The 19554-nt window shown below is 40.6% G+C and overlaps 1 protein-coding gene and 1 long non-coding RNA gene across 14 annotated transcripts in view; one reads left to right on the top strand and one right to left on the bottom strand.

Moving 5' to 3' along the window:
* Positions 1-912: 912 nt before the first annotated feature.
* LOC138739258 (ankyrin repeat domain-containing protein 42-like) overlaps positions 913-19554 on the top strand; it is a 75090-nt gene continuing 56448 nt past the window's right edge. For 3 of the 9 annotated variants that reach the window (XM_069890971.1, XM_069890966.1, XM_069890974.1), the window contains exons 1-5: positions 989-1655; positions 6126-6286; positions 7344-7451; positions 8695-8814; positions 9494-9629. In XM_069890971.1, coding sequence (XP_069747072.1) covers positions 1496-1655; positions 6126-6286; positions 7344-7451; positions 8695-8814; positions 9494-9629 — 685 coding nt within the window. In that variant the 5' untranslated portion in view covers positions 989-1495. The other 6 variants (XM_069890970.1, XM_069890972.1, XM_069890967.1 and 3 more) reach the window with 6 other exon arrangements.
* LOC138739260 (uncharacterized) overlaps positions 11341-19554 on the bottom strand; it is a 36827-nt gene continuing 28613 nt past the window's right edge. For all 5 annotated transcript variants that reach the window (XR_011342131.1, XR_011342133.1, XR_011342130.1 and 2 more), the window contains exons 4-5: positions 15553-15643; positions 11341-11750 (exon numbers count right to left, since the gene is read on the bottom strand). This is a non-coding gene — a long non-coding RNA (uncharacterized lncRNA). The remainder of the gene's footprint in view (positions 11751-15552; positions 15644-19554) is intronic.

Raw genomic sequence — 19554 nt, 5'->3', positions numbered from 1 at the left:
GACCTTTTCAGGCTGGAAGGATGTAATTAGTGAAGTACCCCCAGGATCAGTTCTTGAACTTCAATTTACATTACTAATTATATTCACGATCTTCGAGAGAAAATAATGAAATGTAAAGTTTCCAAGTCAACCAATTATACTCTCAAATTAAAGAGGTACATGAATGAGCATTTGACTCGTCATGGCATAAATAGCTACAGACCAAGTGCTGAAGAAAGGGGGTTAATACAAATGGTTACCTGATGCCCAGGAAAGACACAGTGGAACATAGAACCTATTTCCATGGTGTGTGATGTGATGCTTATGACTTTTTTTTGTGGTCTCCCTCTTTCTGTTTTTAGTCTTACACTCAGAGCCCCTAAATATCCCTGAACCATTACATTTTTTCTCTTCTCTCCTCGGTTTGCAATCTCAGATTCACAGCTCTTCACTTCTTTTCTCTATCATCCTGATCTCATTTCCATTATTTCTCCCTCTCTCCCCTTATTTTATATCTGTCTGCAAGCCTCTTTCTCTCTCCCTTGCCTTTTTCTATCTTCTCTATAATCCTGATCTCATTTCCATTATTTCTCCCTCTCTCCCCTTATTTATATCTGTCTGCAAGCCCCTGCCTCTTTCTTTCTCTCTCTCTCTCTCTCCCTTGCCTTTTTATGTGTGAACTCTTGCCTTCCAGAACACATAGGGATTACTCATCTGGCTAAATCCCCATTTACTGTCGTACTCCCTCACGTTTTTTTTTTGACACATGTTCCTGATCTTTCCAGCTCGCATACACGCTCAGACGCCTTGTTCTCTCACCCTGAAAGCGCTGTATCTCTTCCTACACCCGAGCTCCACTTTACCATTCTCTTTCCATCAAAGGGAGCTTCTTCCGGAAGTTCATTCGGTTACCACCGGAAGTTTACCCCCGTTGCTAGTCAAGACTTTTGCAGGATCGTACGCAGCAATGCCGGCAGATTCTGGCACCGCTTTCGGTAAATGGACCGCTGCCTGGGCCTGGGCCCCTGGGGCAGGGGCAGAGTTGGGGGGGGGGGGGCTTTGGCCGTGCGCTGGAAGAGTTGGTGGCGTTCTCCCCTCCCACGGCCTGCAGTTCCCTGTCAATGTCCTGTATGATCTGAACGTCACGCCGAGTTATTGGTGAAACAACATTCTTTTGCACGTTATTTCTTGCCACAAAGCATGCTATTTGTTTGGATTGTGGAGGTCTTAAAATAAGAGTCGATTTAGATCTCATTACGCGCTGCGCTATGAACAAGTTTATGTAACTCTTTAATTACATTTGTTTAACGTTGCGCCCTGGAAACCTTGTTTGATGTATCTTAATACAAATGCATGTTGTTGTTATTTTAAGGACTGGGAATTCAAAAAGCAGATACGAAGGAAAACTGCTTGGTGCTGAGTGAGCCCTATCGAGGTTTCTCAGGAGAGCTAGTATTGGAGAACATAGTTAGGTGGTGTTTCAAATGCTGAATGTTTTTATGGGATAAATAAGGAAATGGTGTATCCATTTGAAGTCGCGTATTCCAATTTGCCTTTGCCTTATTTCAGACTTGAATTATTTTTTTTTCCCCCTGTCTCTGTGAAAATAAATAAAATACCTGGAGCGTCTGCAATGGCAACGCGTCGGAACCAAGAAACATCCACATGGTGTGAAGGTGAGTGAGTTACTGACTTTATTATTTGAATTCCTTGTGCTGCGCGCAGGGAAACGCCCATTTCCGGTGACGTCTGCGCCGGCTTCCAGAAGTGACGTCAGCGCGTCATGGCATCACTCCCTGACCGGGGGTGCGCCACCCGTCAGCGGTGATGGCCTCTCGGCAACACTTTTTTTTAAACCGCGGGCAACCGCGCAGTTAGACGGGCCGAATCACCGCCCCAGTCATCCGACTGAAAATGGCACGGGTTCCCCTTCATTTTGAGTCAGACGACTGGGGCGGCAACTCGGCCTGTCTAACCGCACAGTCGCTAGGCCCCCCGAATCCCCGCTGCCCTCTGAGTAGGTTGCCATCCAGTCTTTGGGCGGGCGACCTCTGCATCTGACCTGGGGATCAGTGACAGGCTGGCTTGAGTCCAGATGCCCCGGCTTGAGGGCGGTTGATTGTTAACCTGTCCAGTATAAAAACGACCATGTCCTGCTGCAACATCTTGTAGGGGCACTGTAGGGCTGAGGGTCTTGGGAATGTGGCAGGGTGGAGAGCTGTCTCGGGAAGGTGGCGGGGGCTTCTGTTTACCCATTTGAACCTTCAATCGCTGGAGGAGGTTTAGGGTGCTAGGCTGTGGGGACGGGACGGACAGGTGTTGAAGTGAGTCCCCAGGAATGGTAAATGGGAAACTGTACACCAATTTCAGCAGACTAGGGTGGTAGGTCTTCGGTGCTCTGCAGATGCCTAACAGCAAAAATGGAAGTTCGTCCATCTAATTTGGGCCTTGTAGTCAAGCTTTTTGGGCTGCCTTCGGGTGTTGGTGGAAACACTGGAACAGGCCATTTGCCTGAGAATGGCAGGCCGCGGCGTGTGCAACTGGCTGCTGGAAAACTTGGTGAGGTTAGACCAGAGCGAGGAAGTGAACTATGCCCCTCGGTCTGAGATGATGTGAGTCAGGACTGCGAAATATGCGACTAAGAGAAGGCTCTGGCGCAAATCTCTGTGTTGCATGTGGGTTAGGGGTATGGCTTCCGGCCAACAGGTAAAACAGTCGATTATTGTGAACAGATACCATGTACCTTGGCTCACAGGGAGTGGGCTGATGATGCCCGCGTGCATGTGCTCAAATCGGCGCTGCATCGGCTTGAAAGTCTGGAGTGGGGCCTTGGTGTGTCTGTACTTTGGCGCGTTGGCACTACAAACAGGTTTTAGCCCACAGGGTCACATCACGGCAGAGGTTGTGCCACACGAACTTGTCAGACAACAGGCGGATCATTGACCTTATGGAGGGGTGGGACAGGCTGTGTATTTGGTTGAATACCCGCCATTGCCAGGTCTTGGGTAGGATGGGCCTGGGGAAGCCCGTGGATATGTCACACAGTAAGGACGGGCCCCTTGGTGGGGGGCAGAAATTGCTAACCTTCAGGCAGGTGATGGCTGTCTGGTAGACCTGGACATTTGCATTCTCTGTTTGGTCCTTGGCCAGCTGAGCGACATCGAGCTCTCCTGAGGTGGCGGCGATTGTGGGTCTGGATAATACGCTGGCCACCACATTGGACTTGCCTGTGACGTGGCGGATGTCTGTTGTGTAGTCTGAAATATAGGAAAGGTGACGCTGTTGTCTCACCGACCATGGGTCTGAAATCTTGCTGAGTGTGTAGGTAAGTGGTTTGTGGTCTATGTAAGCGGTGAAAACTCTTCCTTCTAACATGTGCCAGAAGTGTCGTATTGGCAGGTACAGGGCCAACAGCTTGCAGTTGAATGCGCTGTATTTGAGCTCTGGAGTCCGGAGATCTTTGCTGAAGAAGACCGGTGCCTTTGCTCATTGACCCATTGCTCCAACACTGCACCCACTGCTCTGTCTGACACATCCATTGAAAGGGCCAGGGGGAGGTAGAATCTGGGTGAGCCAGGAATGTGGCCCGCACTAGTGCCACTTTCATGGACTAGAACACTTCTGTGGTTTCCAGAGTCCACTGGAGCGTCTTGTTGCTGAGCTTGATGAGGTCGAACAGGGGCTGCATGAGGGTGGCCCCTCCCAACAGGAAGTGGTGATAAAAGTTCACCATCCCCAGGAACTCCTGCAGGCCTTTGATTGTGCTCGGCTTGTGGAAGTTTTGGATGGCTTCTACCTTGTCTGGCAGCAGTTTAGCACCCTCTCGGGTGATGCGATGTCCCAGGAAATCGATTGTCTCTTGGTCAAACTGGCACTTGGCTGGGTTCACCGTGAGTCTGAACTGCTGTACCCTGTTGAAAAGTCGAGTCAGGTGCGTCCTGTGTATGCTGGCTTCGGGGCTGGCGATGAGGATGTCGTCCAGATAGACGAAGATGAAGTAGAGGCCCCTGCTGACCATGTCCATAAGCCGCTGAAACATCTGGGATGTGTTCTTTAATCCAAATGGCAGCCGAAGGAACTCTAAAAGACCGAAGGTTGTTATGATGGTCTTTTTTGGGATGTCGCCAAAATCTGGTTGTACCCCTCGATGAGGTCCACCTTAGAAAAGATCTGGCAGCCCTGGAGCCTCATGGCAAAGTCCTGGACATGGTGAAAGGGTACCTATCTGGGACTTTAGCGTCATTTAGTTGCCGCACGGTGCCTGCTGCTGGAGCTCTTCTCTACCATGTGCAGTAGGGAGGCCCAGCTCCTCCATGGCGGTGAACTCGGTCTTGAGTTGCTGGAGTTTGTCTTGTGGGAGGCGCTGAGCTCGTGCATACACTGGAGGCCTGGTGGTCTTGATGTGGTGCTCCATGCCATGTAGTGGTCTGGTGTTGTGGAATTTGAGCGCCAGTAGGGCTAGGTACTTGGCCAGTATGTGGGCATACTCGTTTCAGTCCAAAGCGTGGATGTTGCAGTGGGGGTATGACTGGAACGCGGTAGTGTCCACCAAACAGCATCTGGTCTCGCCCACCAAAAGTTCATGTGTCCAGAGGAAATCTGCGCTGAGTAAGACCTGTCCCACGGCCACAATTGTGCACTTCTAATAGAAAACTGTATCTGCAGCGTGAATTATGACCAGACGGGTGCTGTAACTCAGAATGGAGGAGCTGTTGTTTGTTCTTGAAATAGGCCGGTGGGATGTTTATCTCTGCACCTGTGTCAACTAGGAAGTCTCTTTTTGTCCGCTGGTTCCTGAGGTAGAGTAGGCTTTTATGAGTGCCAACCATGGAAGCCATTATCGGTGGCCAGCCTGCCTGTTTCCTGTCACTGTGTTTGGTGGTGGGGGTAGGAGCACAGGTGGGGTGCACTGCCAGGCATTTCAGCCCCATCTGCTATGGTAGAAACAGTGTTCACTGTTTGTTTGGGCACTCATTGCGCTGTGGTTGGGCCGTGGCTACTGCTGGGGTTCCAGCGGAGCTGTTGAAGCGGCACCGCCATCAGCGTAGGTGGGTGACATGTGGATTGTGCTCTGTTGCGGGTTATGGAAAAGTCTGTCTGGTTCCTTTGCTACCAGGCGTGGGGCGCTGAAATCCATGTCGGAAACTGTGAGGAAACGTGTACCAGCAGCTTGGAAAGAAACAGAACCTTGAAGAGGAAACATTTCGTGTGTCCACCATTTCATGCTTGAGCTTGGAGGGGTTTCTATTGCCCACGATTTGCATTTTTGTGATGTGATCGGCGCGTTTGTGCCGGCTGAGTTCCAGGGAATCGAGGAGGAAATGCCAGAATTGCTCGTACTTGTGCTCCATGGGAGTATTCTCTACAAAAGAGCTACTTTAGCTGCAGTGGCAGTGTCCAGGGTGTTGATGACATGCCAAAACTTGGTGTCCTCTGAGACCATGCATCTGATATGGAACTGAGATTCGTCCAATTGCAGTAAATTCCTGGGCTGCTTTGCCCAGAAGGGCGTCAAATGTACGCCCACCGTGTTGGTTGCAGCCGTTCTGACTGTAGTGATAAATGTTGGAACTGTTGGGGTCACCACTGTAGCGTCTGCTATAGAATCGAGAGACGTCCACGTGGTGTGAGGGTGAACTAGTAACTGACTTTATTGCGCAGGGAAACACCCACTTCTGGTGATGTGTGTGCCGGCTTTCGGAAGTGACGTCAGCGCGTCGCGGCATCACTCCCTGACTAGTGATGCACCACCCAGAATGTCCCCTGGGAAATACTTGTCATTAACTGTGGACTTCTCCTTGGGAGTGAAGAGAAACCCGTGTCATTTTGAGTCGGATGATTCGGTCCGTCTAACTGCGCAGTTGCTCAGCCATTACATACCTCTGAAAACGACCTCTTCCTGCTAATGTTTACATTATGGCATGACAATAGTTAAAAAAGTGTAAATGACTGGTCTTGCATCCTGTATTATTGCTAAATTTTATTCAAGCTATTTCTGCTGCTAATGCATCCTGACTGAAATGTTTTAATCAAGTGAGACACTTATAATTAATTGTGTATTAAAAGTGTAAAGAAAATCAGCCGTATTGCAATGATGTTGTATAAATAAGTTGCCAGTGCATTTTTAAAATGTTCTTATTTAACAGTTGCTCGGAAGAAGCATTTCATCAGCGTCCATGATGCGGTTAAAGCTGGTGATGTGGTGGAACTTGAGTTGATGGTGAAAAGTGGAGCCTGCATTAATGAAGTGGATCCCATTCACAAATTTACTCCATTGCAATGGGCAGCACAGTCTGATAGTTTAGAGGTGAAAAGCCATTTGCCATTGTTTATCAGATCACATAAAATGTTTCATTTGAGGTGCTATCCATAGTTTGTTTGTAATGGCTGGTTTCTTAGGTTGGGATAATCTGGCAGTCAAATGGAAAGGAGAACTCCCAGATCAAGGGCATAACTGTTTTGTCATCAATAACTGGGTCTTGTTTGGTAGGAATATTTCCCAATCACATCAAACAAATATTTCATGGTCTGCCTCTCTGCAATTGGCTGACAGCAAGTTATCCTAATCTTTTCTTACTACAATGACTGCACATTGATTTAGGAAAAATCTTGTAAAAATCCTGTGGACCATGTCATCACAAACAAACACTGATGCAGAAATTTTAGGGTAATTACATGAGAACGATAAACAAAAATACAGTGATTGAGACTGCAAAAGTTAGAGATGAAAGCTAGATAATATTTTCATTACTACTCCCACCTGGCATTATTACCCCTTGTATTTCAATCATGTCTGTCTTCTATTATTTGCACCCTTTTATACATCTTAAAACTTGTTTTGGGCCATGGTAGAGATAAATATTAACCCTGTTCACAGGTGCTGCTAAATCTACCTGATTACTTCCATCTTCTGTTTTCTAAGTACTATAGAACATGCTTGTAATTCGGTTTCACAGTGAAAATAAGCCAAAACAGATATTACAAGCAATTTCGTGTCATATTACATTTCTATGGTATTACATGACAATAAATAGTATCTGATCTTCCCTCTTGCATATCTTACTCGTACCCATTTACTGAGTACCTTCTGTTTTTTCCACATTTCTGTCTAATAGTGCCAGAATGGAGATGATAGCTTGTGCCACATATACAAATGCACATTCACCAAAAAAAATGAAGATGAGTGTGAAAGGGATGGCTCTTCAATAATATTTTTATTCTGATTAATGATGAAATGTACTCATTGTGATAATCATTCAGATATTTGTACATCATCCTTGTTGTCTTAGCATTTAACAATATCAACCTGAATCATAAGTAATTTAAATGAACAGGAGGATTATAATTCACTTGATATGTTCCAGTGTCTGCATTGGTTGCTATGGCATGGTGCTGATATGACAGATGTAACTCCCAGGGGCTGGACTGCAGCACACATTGCAGCCATTAGGGGTCACAGTGCCTGCATGCAGGTAAAGGATCTCAATTGTTTATATTCTTTTGAACTGAAATAAATATTTAAAATAATGCAAATATTTAATTTTAGCAACATTAGTTGATAGAATGATTAAGAAGGCATATAGTATGTTGGCCTTCATTAGTCGTGGGATTGGGTTCAAGAGCTGTGAGGCAATGTTGTAGTTATACACAACTCTGGTTAGACTACACCTAGAGTGTAGGGTGATGTGGATCCTTGATGATTGCTGCTGGTCTCCAAAGACAGTGTACCCTGTAGAAGTTCTTGATTGTGGGGAGGGTTTTGCCTGTGATGTCCTGGACTGTGTTCAGGGCTTTATGCTCGGGGATATTGGTGTCTACATACCAGACCATGATGCAACTGGTCAGCACACCTTCTACCACACATCTGTAGAAATTTGCTAGAGTTTCCAATGTGTGGAAATGAGATCTAGTTTTGCAAAGAGGAGGAAAGTGACTGATTAGTGTGTTTACCTTTTCTTCAAGTGTTTTACTTCAATATTTAGAAGGGATCAAGATCGTGCCTCAGCTGGTCATAACAGTGTTGCGTCCATGATCTTTAAATTTGGTCTGTGAGCAGCATCGTGGAGGGTCAAATAGTTGCAGCTAAATCTGATTTAATATTATATTCCTCAGTTCTGTTCCCCAGGATGCAAATCCAGCTAATTGCAGCTCGTACATTGATATATCCTAGTCGATGGAGATGATCATCTGTGTGCAAATACATACCAGTGCGTCTTTTGAAGTTTGGGTTACTGTTTATAATTCTAGATGCATAAAGGCTGTTTATCAAAAGTTGTACTGTGTGGTGATGCACATATTTGATGGCTCGGTAAACTCGCTCTGTGTGTTATGTGCATGCCATTGGAACAGCCGCATCGAAGATGGAGTCCCTCGGTCTTTTGCAGTAGGTCAGGGCCCACGTGCATGCAGGTAGTGCATTTACATTCCGATGACATAGTTTCCGGTGCGCTGGGGCAGGAGCTTCAAATGCCTTAAAAGCAGGAGCACGCCAGTCAAAATAAAGTTCGCGAGTTCCAGCGAGCCCACCAACCCCTGGTCTCTCTCATTCTTTCACCCAGTTGACATGCTGGCTACAGCTGGAAGATTTTTAGTACTTGTGTGAGTTGGCCTCATTCCTAAAAGTGCTATTTTTCAGTACTGTGTTCATATTGAGAGGTCTTGAAGTGATTTCAGGTTTTATCATGATTAAGCACAATGTGACCTTTTTCTCCTCAGGCTTTGGTGACGAATGGTGCAAACTTAACAACAAAGGATGATCGAGGTTGCACTCCATTGCACTTGGCAGCTTCACATGGACATTCGTACACTCTTCAAATGATTCTTCGCAGTGGGGTGGTAGTTATCTGTCAGGATTAATTTCTATCAACAGTTAATTTTGTGTATCTAAAAGAGGATGATAATTTAGGGGCAACAATAGAAAGATGGTTATGCATTTGGACCAATTACTAGAGATTTGAACCATTGATCTAGAGATGTGATTTTAATTCCACTATGGCTGCTGGAAATTTACATTTAATTAAATCAATTAGTTGGAATATCTATGCAAAAAGAAAATGAGTGTAAGTAAGGATGACCATGGAACCAGAACAAATTATCATAAAATTCCATCTTATTCACTCTTTCTTAGACCGACCCGAGGGCTCAGCTGAACCTGAGACAGAAATGTGGTTGATTCTTTATTGCTCATAGAATAGCCTCACAAGCCTGCCAGTCCACTGGTTATTAAGGATGGACAGCAAATGCAGGGCCATCCATATCCTGAGAACAAACAAATAAGACATTCAAAAATTAGGGAAAAGCAACCTTTGCACAGAGTCTATCCTAAAGTTGTTCAACGAAATAGATTTTGTTGGGATATTAAAATGATTGGATAATTTGAACACTGAATAAAGTGGAAATGCTTACTTTATTGTATTTTATTAAATTCTTGGGAAATGAATGTACGCACAACATAAATTGGTTACTGATTTGGGAGCTGTAAAGCAGCTTTTATTTTCTGTTTGTTTATCCTTAGGATGCAAATCCAGCAGATAAAAACAGTTGGAGGGGTGTCCATTATGCTGCCTTCCATGGAAGACTGGGCTGCTTGCAGCTTCTGGTCAAGTGGGGAGCAGATGTCAATGAAGTGGATCAAGATGGAAATTTACCAGGTATACACACACTCTAATTTCTCAGATATAGGTTTCCACTGAGAAGAAACATTCCATTCCTGAAAGTGATAATCAAATAACATTTTATTGGAGTATAATTTAAATTGTAAGGGCTTGAACTTTTAGCCACAGATACCAAAATCTTTTGAAATATGTCTTGTCCTACCATAGTATATGACAAATTATATTGTTTGTACTCTTATTCCTGCTTGAATATATTTGTTCCATGGAGTCAGTCTAATATACCTCAAAATACAAACTGTATGCACTCAGTTTATTTTCAGCTCTGCACCTGTTTAAAAATGCTTGTTGCATGAAGGTTACGATAATCCAACTTTAGTTGCAATCTAGTGAAGACAAAAGGCAAACTAACATTTAAATTGTGCTAGCCATGTTCCTCTTACCATCTTCCAAAACACTTTTTGATCAACTTTTGTTTTTGGAAGTCTATCACTATTATAATATAGGAAACAAAAGCAGCCAATTTGCTCCCAACAAGATCTCACAATGATGATGAATGTTTTTTATGTTTATCAGTCTATAAGTCTCGGTCCATCGAGTCTGCTCTGTCATTCTATCATGAGTTAATTCATTCTCCCACAGCTCCACTCTCCTGCCTTCTCCCTTAACCTTTGATACCCTGACTATTCAGAATCCTACCAATCTCTGCCTTAAATACATCAAATTCCAGAGGTACACCACTCTCTCATGAAAGAACTTCCTCTGTATCTGATTTAAACGGATGCCCTTTAATCCTCAAGTTGTGCCGTCTAGTCCTAGACTCCCCTATCATTCTTCTGAACTTCAAGGAGTACAGTCCAAGCGTTGTCAAATGTTCCTCGTATGTCAATCTCTTCATTCCAGGAATCATTATTGTGAATCTCTTAACCCTTTCCAATGCCAGCTCATCTTTTCTTAAATAAGAAGCCCAAAACTGTGCCACATAATCCAGACGAGGCCTCACCAGTGCCCCAAAAGCTTCAACATCACATCACTCAGCTCCACTCCTGGTCTTCTCCCCATAACCTTGTGGATGCCCTAGCCAATTAAGAACCTATCAATCTCTGCCTTAAGTACAACTACCTGTGGCAACGTTCCATAGATTCACCACCCTCTGACTAAAGAAATTCCCCCCACATGTCTGTACTAAGTGGACGCCCTTCAATCCTGAAATTGTGCCCTCCTGTCTAAGCTCTCCCATCATTGGAAACAAGCATTTTACATCTACTCTGTCCATGACTTTCAATATTAGAAATGTGTCAAAGCAATTCCCCCCCCCCATTCTCCTAAATTCCAATAAGTATAGACCAAAAGCCATTAAACATTCCTCATATGATAACCCTTTCATTCCCAGAATCATCCTTGTGAACTTCCTCTGAACCTTCTCTAATGTCAGCACATCCATTTTTAAACAAGAAGTCCATATCTGTTTACAGTACTCCCAAGTGAGGTCTCACGAGTTCCCTATAAAGCTGCAACATCACTTCCCTGCACTGATACTCTTTTCCTCTTGAAATGAAGGCCAGCATTGCATTTACCTTCTTTACTTCCCCCTCAATGTACAACTTTTCCTTTCGGGTAAGCTGTATGAGGACTTCTAGGTCCCTTTGCATCTGGATATTTTCAATTTTCTCCCCATTTGGAAAATAGTCTGCCCATTGTAGCGTGCATGCTACCATGAAGTGTGGAAAGAATGACACACACCCAAGAATTCTAAGTTGAATACTGGTTTATTGCACTGGGAGCTCTGCTTATATTCTCTCTCCACACTGCTGACGACAGGAGTGATGTCGCAGCAGTGCCAGCCTCGGATTGGTTGGTGTTCCTGCTGTTGCTTGTTGTTTCCCATCGTGCGGGTTGTCACTTGGAATGAAGGTCGTTGGTCCCCACGGGGTCTGCACGGTTGCCGCATTCATCAGCCATCTTGTGTACCAGGTCGTGTCCCGGTTAGTGGGCCGCTATACCATTTATGTTTTCTACGAAAGTGTATAACCATACACTTTCCAACTATGCCACCTCTTTGCGCTTTCTCCTAAATCTAAGTCCTTCTGAAGCCTCCTTGTTTCCTCAACACTACCGGCTCCTCCATCTACCTTCATATCATCTGCATCTGCTGTAGATCTGTCATAACATAAACATGTAAACAATCAAACAACTGTAAACAGATAATGAATGTAAACTGTGCAATACAGAGAAAACAAAAAGAAAAGCAATAAAGTGCATAAGTAAATTTCCTTAAATTAGTTTCTGATTGAGTTTGTCATTGAGGAGTCTGATAGTGGAGGGGTAGCAGCTGTTCGTGAACCTGGTGGTGCAAGTATTGTGGCACCTATGCCTCTTTCCTGATGGCAGCAGTGAGAACAGAGAATGGGCTGAGTGGTGAGGGTCTTTGACGATTGCTGCAGCTTTTTGACGGCAGCGCTCTTTGTATGTGTACTCAGTACTGGGGAGGATTTTGCCTGTGATGTCCTGGGCTGTGTCCACTACCTTTTGCAGGGCTTTATACTCAGGGGTATTGGTGCTCCCATACCAGACTGTGCCGCAGCCAGTCAGGACAATTTCCACCACACCTCCATAGAAATTTGCCAGGGATTCTGATGTATACCATACCTCCTCAAACTCCTTTCTTCACAATGCCATTGGCATGTTGGGTCCAGGAAAGATCCTCTGAGATAGTGTCTCCCAAGAACTTAAATTTGCTCACCCTCTCCACCTCTGATTCCCCCAATTGTATACCCCTGGCTTTCCTTTCCTGAAGTCAACAATCAGCTCCTTAGTTTTGGTGAAATTGAGTACAAGGTTGTGATTGGTGCACCATTCAGCCAAGTTTTCAATCTCCATTCTGTATGTTGACTCATCACCTTCCTTTATACAACCCACTACTGCGGTATCGTTGGCAAATTTGTATATGGTGTTATGGTCACACAGTTGTAGGTGTAAACTGAGTAGAGTAGGGGCCTAAGAACACAGTCTTGTGGTGCTCCAGTACTGATGGAGATTGTGGAGGAGATGTTCTTACCAATCCTCATTGATTGTGTTCGGGAGGTGAGAAAATCCATGATCCAATTACACAGATGGGTATTAACTGCCAGATCTTGGAGTTTGTTAATCTGTTTTGAGGGGATGATGGTGTTAAATACCAAACTGTAGTCAATAAAGAGCATCCTGATGAATGCATCTTTGCCTTTCAGGTGTTGCAGGGCTTTGTGTAGAGCCAGTGAGATGGCATCCGCTGTAGACCTGTCATTACGATAGGCAAATTAGAATGTATCCATGTCACTGCTCAGGCAGGAGCTGAGATGTTTCAACATCAGCCTTTCAAAACACTTAATCTCTGTTGATGTAAGTGCTTTTGGTTGTTCGTCATTAAGGCAGGTTACTACACTTTTCTTGGGTATAAGTAACCCACAATGATTATATATCTTCTGATCCTATATCACCTCTTTCTATTGATTTAATCTTATTCCTTCCCAATAAACCTATACCTCCCCCTCTGCTTACCTGCCTATTCTTTTGATACTCTGTATATCCTTGGGCTTCCAGCCCCTATTGACATCCATCCTTTAGCCACAATTCTGTGATGGCCACAACATTATGCATCCCAATCTACTTTATATCTTGTGCTGCTTGCATTTAAATATAAAACCTTTACTCCTGTATTTGTTACTTTTGTTTTATTGTGTGCCCCTGTTACATTGCAACTCATCCCAATAGCTGCAATTTTGCCCTATCTGCCTGTCCTTCACACAAACTTACTTCCAGCTATCTCTACTTGTGTGCCAACTGCCCCTTCCTCTGCCTCTTCACTAAGGATCCCACCCCATCCCCCTGTGAATCTAGTTTAAACTCTGTGCCAACAGCTTTCACAAACCTGCCTGCTAGGATATTGGTTCCCCTCCATATCAGGGGTGCAGCCCATTCCACTTGCACAGGTCACCCCAAAAAAGGTTCCAATAATCCAATAATTTGAAATTTTTCCACCTCCACCATCTCGTCAGCCACTCATTAGTCTGCACTACCTTCCTTTTCTGACCTTCCATAACTTGTGGCACCTGGAGTAATCCAAAGATTACCACCTTGGAGGTCCTGCACTTTAGCCTCTTTCCTAACTCCCTGAATTTACTTTGTAGGATCTCTACCCCCACTCCTGCCTATGCCATTAGTATTATATGTACCAAGCCTCTGGCTGCTTACCCTTCCATTAAGAATATTCTGCAACCACTCAGAGACATTCTGAACCGAGGATTCGGGAGGCAACACACTATCCTATAGTCAGTTTTGTAGCCGCAGTATCTCCTGTCTGTTTCCCTTAACTATTGAGTTCCCTATGACTATCGTTCTACTTGATTTCACCCTTCTGAGGCTCATTGCCAATCAGTCCTATTGGTCTGACTGCTGCCTTGCCCAGATAGGTAATCGCCCTGAACAGTATCCAAAGGGGTATGTTGCTGAGGGGAATGCCACAGGGTGACACTGCACTGATTTCTTTCCCTTGTATCTCTGTGTTCACCCATCTACTTGCTGAATCCTGCAATCTGGATGTAACGACTTCCTCAGAAGTGTTATCTATGACTTGCTCAGTCTCCCAGATGATCCTCAATTCAATCAACTCCAGCTCCAGTTTCTTAATATAGTCTTTCAGGAGTTGGGGTTGGCTGCACTTCCCGTAGGTGTAGTAATCCGGGAAATCATCAGATTGCAAAATTTCCCACATCCTCCAGGAGGAGTAGCCATATCTGCCATCTTTCCTGCACTACTATAGGCTACCAAGACCAAATCAGCAATATCGAAAGGAAAATACTTGCTCATCTTGTGTGCTCTACTCGCCGAAGCCTCTTGAGCCAAAGCCTCAACTCCCCACTCGCACAATGGCCACTCGACTTGTGGATGCTTCACTTTTATTGAATCACTAAAGTGCTGAGCCCCACAAATGTTTTTTAATCCCTCTGATCTGTGTTTAATTCTCTTCTAATGAATCAATTGGTCTGCTAAAAGCCTATTCCTCCAGATATATCCTATTCCTCCAGATATATCCTATTCCTCTGGATATGAATGCCAGCATTGCATTTGCCACCTTCTCCACCAACTCATCCAGGAAGTTGACCTTCAGGATATCCTACATGAGGACTCTCAAGACCTTTTGCACCTCAGAATTTTGAATTTTCTCCCCATCAAAATGATAGTCTGCCTTTTTATTCCTTTTACTAAAGTGCGCGACTGTACACTTTTTAATTTTGAAAATTTTATTTAAAATCAACACATATATGATGGTTATAACAATTAATAAATCATAAACCACAATATTAGAGTTTACAAATACTATATATGTTGATTAAAATATAATAAAGAAAAGAAAGAAAAATAGATTAAAAAACCCAACTAATCCCTCCACCCCCCCCCCCCCCCCCCCAACCATTACTAACCCTACTGAACTAAAACCTAAATCTAAAATACATAATAACATAGCTATATATTGATTTGGATTGCTTTGGAGGACACTCAAGGATCTCAAAGAAAACATTTTTCTAACAAAGCCCTTACTCATTTTCAGGAAAAACTTCACTGGTTTGGAGGATTCAAAGAAACTATTTATAATCATAATTCAAGCATATGGGTTCCAAATGTCAAAATATAGAATATTTACCCCTCAAATTATATGTAATTTTTTCTAAAGGGAATACAACTTTGAATTTCTTCATGCCATCTTCTTAATGTTAATGAAACATCTGATTTCAAGGCAACAGCAATACATTTCCTTGCTATCACCAAAACTAAATTAACAAATTTCAATTGAAAATCTGATAAATATAATTTAAGAATATATTCTCAAAATTTCCCATCAATAATAATTCGGGATTTAATGGAAAATGACACCCATAATTCGTTGTAAAAACTTATGAATAGAAATCCAAAAAGGTTTAACCTTTGAACAAGATCGTGTCGAATGAACAAAAGACATCCTTTCCACATCTGAAAGATTTATCCGATGTATCCAATTTCCATCTATTCAATTTCTGAGGCATAATATAGAATTGATTTTAAAAGTTAAAATGAAGTAATCTGTATCTTATATTAATTGTAATAGACATAACAAATCTTGCCAAACCTGTTGATCTAGTGATATACTTAAATCTTCTTCCCATTTTTCCTTTGACTTAAACAAACCTAATTTAGGTTATTTTTTTTGTAACATCATATATGCTATAGAGATAAATTATTTAGCTATTTCCATCAACAATTAACTGTTCTAAATCTGTAGGATCTTTTAAAATCATCAGATCCTAATTTTTCTCTTAAATAGGCTCTTAATTGAAAATAACAAAAAAGTGTTTTGCGAGCAATATCATACTTAATTTTTAATTGATCAAATAACATCAACCTATCATTATCATAACAATCTCCTAATTTAGAAATTCCTTTATCATTTCAAATATTCAAAAAAGATTATCTTTTGAAAAAATTAAGAGGTTTAATCAATGGTGCTTTTAATGATATAAGATTTTCATCAATTTCTAATTTAATTTTATTCCAAATATTAAGCAAATGTTTCAATATTGGAGCATCTCTATCAATTGTCATCAAACTTGGTTCCCATTTATAAATAAATTCTTCAGGTATAGTTTACCCAAACCTATTTAATTCGATTTCCACCCATGATGGTTTAATTTTCCCAAATAAAGAAACAAGAAATCTTAATTGTGCTGCTTTATAATCATTCTTAAAATCCTAATTCTTATTTCCATGTTAGTTTTTCTAATTTGATTTTCTTGCCATTTTCCCTTTCCAAAGAAATATCGTAACTTGTTTAGATCCTGAAATTTTTTTTGAGGAATAGAAATAGGTAAAGTCTGAAATAAATATTGAATTCTCAAAAAAAAATTCATTTTAATACAATTGACTCTTCCAATTAAAGTAATAGGTAAATTTACAAACTTTTAAAAATCTTCATCTATTTTATTAAATAATGTAATATATTTTAATTTGTATAATTTTTTTCAAATTATTATCAGTACATATTCCTAAATATATAATTTTCTGTCCATTTAAATGGAATGCCTTTTTGACATTGTGAGTAATCCCGCTGTACCAAATTCCATTACCTCAGTTTTATCCCATTTTATTTTATATTCTGAAACTTTTCCATATTCTAACAACTGCTTATAAAGTGTAAATAATGATAATTGTGGTTGAATTAATTACACTAATATATTATCTGCTAATAAACTAATCTTATGTTCAGTCTGATTTATTACAAATCCTTTCAACTGTTGTGCAAGGGATTCTATAGCCAAAGCAAACAAAGCTGGAGATAAAGGACATCCCTGTCTATTTGATCTGATTAAGTTAAATGATTGGAATACCTGTCCATTAGTTATTACTTTAGTTTTAGGATTTTTATACGGAGCTTCAATCCAATTTATAAAATTCAGTCCAAAACCAAACTTACTCAAAACTTTAAATAAAAAATCCCATTCTAACTTTCCTTACTATATTTTCTGAAGTTTGTCTGTTTTTAACAAAAACCTGTTTGATCTATATTTATTAATTCAGGAAGATAATCATTAATTCTGTTTGCTAATACTTTTGCTATAATTTTATAACCAACATTTAACAACGATATAGGTCTATTTGAAGCTGGTTTCAATGGATCTCTATCTTTTTTTAGGAATAACTAATTATCACTGTTGAAAAGGTTTCTGAAAGATTTTGTGATTTTTAAAGGCTTGTTCTATTACCTTCACAAGTAAAAGAATCATTAAATATTCAAATTCTTTATAAAATTCAACTGGAAACCCATCTTCCCCTGGAGATTTATTTTGTAAAAAGTTAAGTGCATTATAGGCCTCTTGATTAGTAAAACGTCTATCTAAATCATCTTTACCTATCTCAGTTAACATTGGTAATATTATTCATGACAAATAGTCATCTATAATGCATGATTCAAATGTATATAATTTTTCTAAAAATTCCTTAAAAGTTTCATTTATTTCTTGTGGTTTAAATGTCAGTTCATTATTATTCTGCTGTATTGGATTAATTGTTCTAGAGGTCTGTTCTGCTTTAATTGCCACGCTAAAACTTTATGAGATCATTCTCCTAATTCATTATATTTCTGTTTAAAATGTAATATAATTTTATCTGTTTTATATGTAAGCATTGTATTGGATTGTAATTTCTTATTAGTTAAACTTCTCTTTTTATTCTTTGAAGGTGATTTTTGAATTTCTTTTTCCAACACTGTTATTTCTTTTTCTAATTTATATATATCTTTCATGTATTCATTTTTAATTTTTGAAGTATAGCTTATAATTTGTCCTTGTAAGTAAGCTTTTAACACATCCCAGATAATATATATCTTCTGTTGAATGTAAATTTGTATCACAAAACAATTCTAAACAAAAATCTTCCCTTTTCAACAATAAAGAATTTAATCTCCATCTATACACTGAGCATTGTTTTTCAGCAAATTCCAATTCAATCAACAATGGAGAATGGTCAGATAATATTCTTGTTTTATAATCGATATTCAAAACTCTTGATTTTGAACCGAAAACAAAAACAATTCTTGAATATGCATCAAATCTATTAGAATAAAAAGAATAATCTCTGTTTTTAGGATGTATCCGTCTCCATATATCAATTGTTTAAATCCTTCATTAAATATAACAATGTTTTAGCTGCTTTAGATTTAACCATTGTTCTTGATTTATCCAATAAAGGATCCAAGCAAAAATTAAAATCTCCCCCTACTAAAATATTTTTGTGAACGTCTGCTAAATTCAAAAAAAGTATCTTGTATAAATTTCTCATCATCTATATTTGGTGCATATCTATTTAACAGTGTCCATTCCTCTGAAAATATTTGACAATTTACCATTTTATATCCACCAGTCTGATCTGTAATCACATTTTGAACTTTAACTGGCAGATTTTTCTTTAATAAAATTACCACTCCTCTAGCTTTAGAATTAAATGAAGAAAATAACTACCTGATCTTCCCAATCTTTTTAATTTTAAATGTTCTTTTTCAGTTAAATGAGTCTCTTGTGAAAAAAATATCTACTCCCAATTTCTTAATATTAGACAAAATTTTCTTTCTTTTTATTTTTCCATTAATCCCATTAATATTAAAACATAATCTTAACTGTTTTATTCATTTTCCTTATTATAAATTTTATAAAGTTCCTTTCCATCACTCCTATCCAGGAAGAATTCCCACAAATTAATTTGGTCCTGAACGTTATCGTCTGTAATCCAAACACATCAAAATTATTCAAAATAAGTACATCATAATTAATATTGAATGTGCCCAGAAGTATTGAACTGCACGTTTCACAAACATATCTATGACTGATTCCACCTGCATTGAATTCGCCCATCATTATTGAATGAAGATCTACCGGGACCAATGCCTGAAGAGGGCGCACAAAATCAGTGAACCTGTGCGGACTCGAAAGGCCAACATGGCCTATTTCCACTCCGTAAATGGTTATATGGTTATATATGGTTAAAACAAAAATCCCTCCCCAAATGCGAGAAAAACTAGCACTACCACCCTCCATTTTACGGGTCATGGACAAACCACGAAAAAAAGTGGCCACCAGAAATTAAAAAAAACACATTCCCCGACAACCGTGGGGAAAAAAACTTTTTATCTAACCAGCAATTCCATCCAATATAAGAATTCTTCATCCATCAAGGAGAAGAAAAAAGAGAAAAGAAAAGGGGATAACACCACCTCTCTTTATACATCGAATTCATTGCTACAAATCTGTGCCCTCTGTTACATGAATTTTAGACAGATTCTTAGTATACTTTTCAGCATGTATATGGCTTGTTTTTAAAAAAAACATTCTGTTGATCTGGAACAAATATTTTCAAAGTAGCTGGATAACGCAAGACAAATCTATGACATTTATCATAT

The sequence above is a fragment of the Narcine bancroftii genome, chromosome 7 (assembly GCF_036971445.1).
Source record: "Narcine bancroftii isolate sNarBan1 chromosome 7, sNarBan1.hap1, whole genome shotgun sequence".
In the NCBI taxonomy this organism is placed as follows: domain Eukaryota; kingdom Metazoa; phylum Chordata; class Chondrichthyes; order Torpediniformes; family Narcinidae; genus Narcine; species Narcine bancroftii.
The sequence above is the reverse complement of the archived record's forward strand: the minus strand, read 5'-3'. Positions and strand labels throughout refer to the sequence as shown.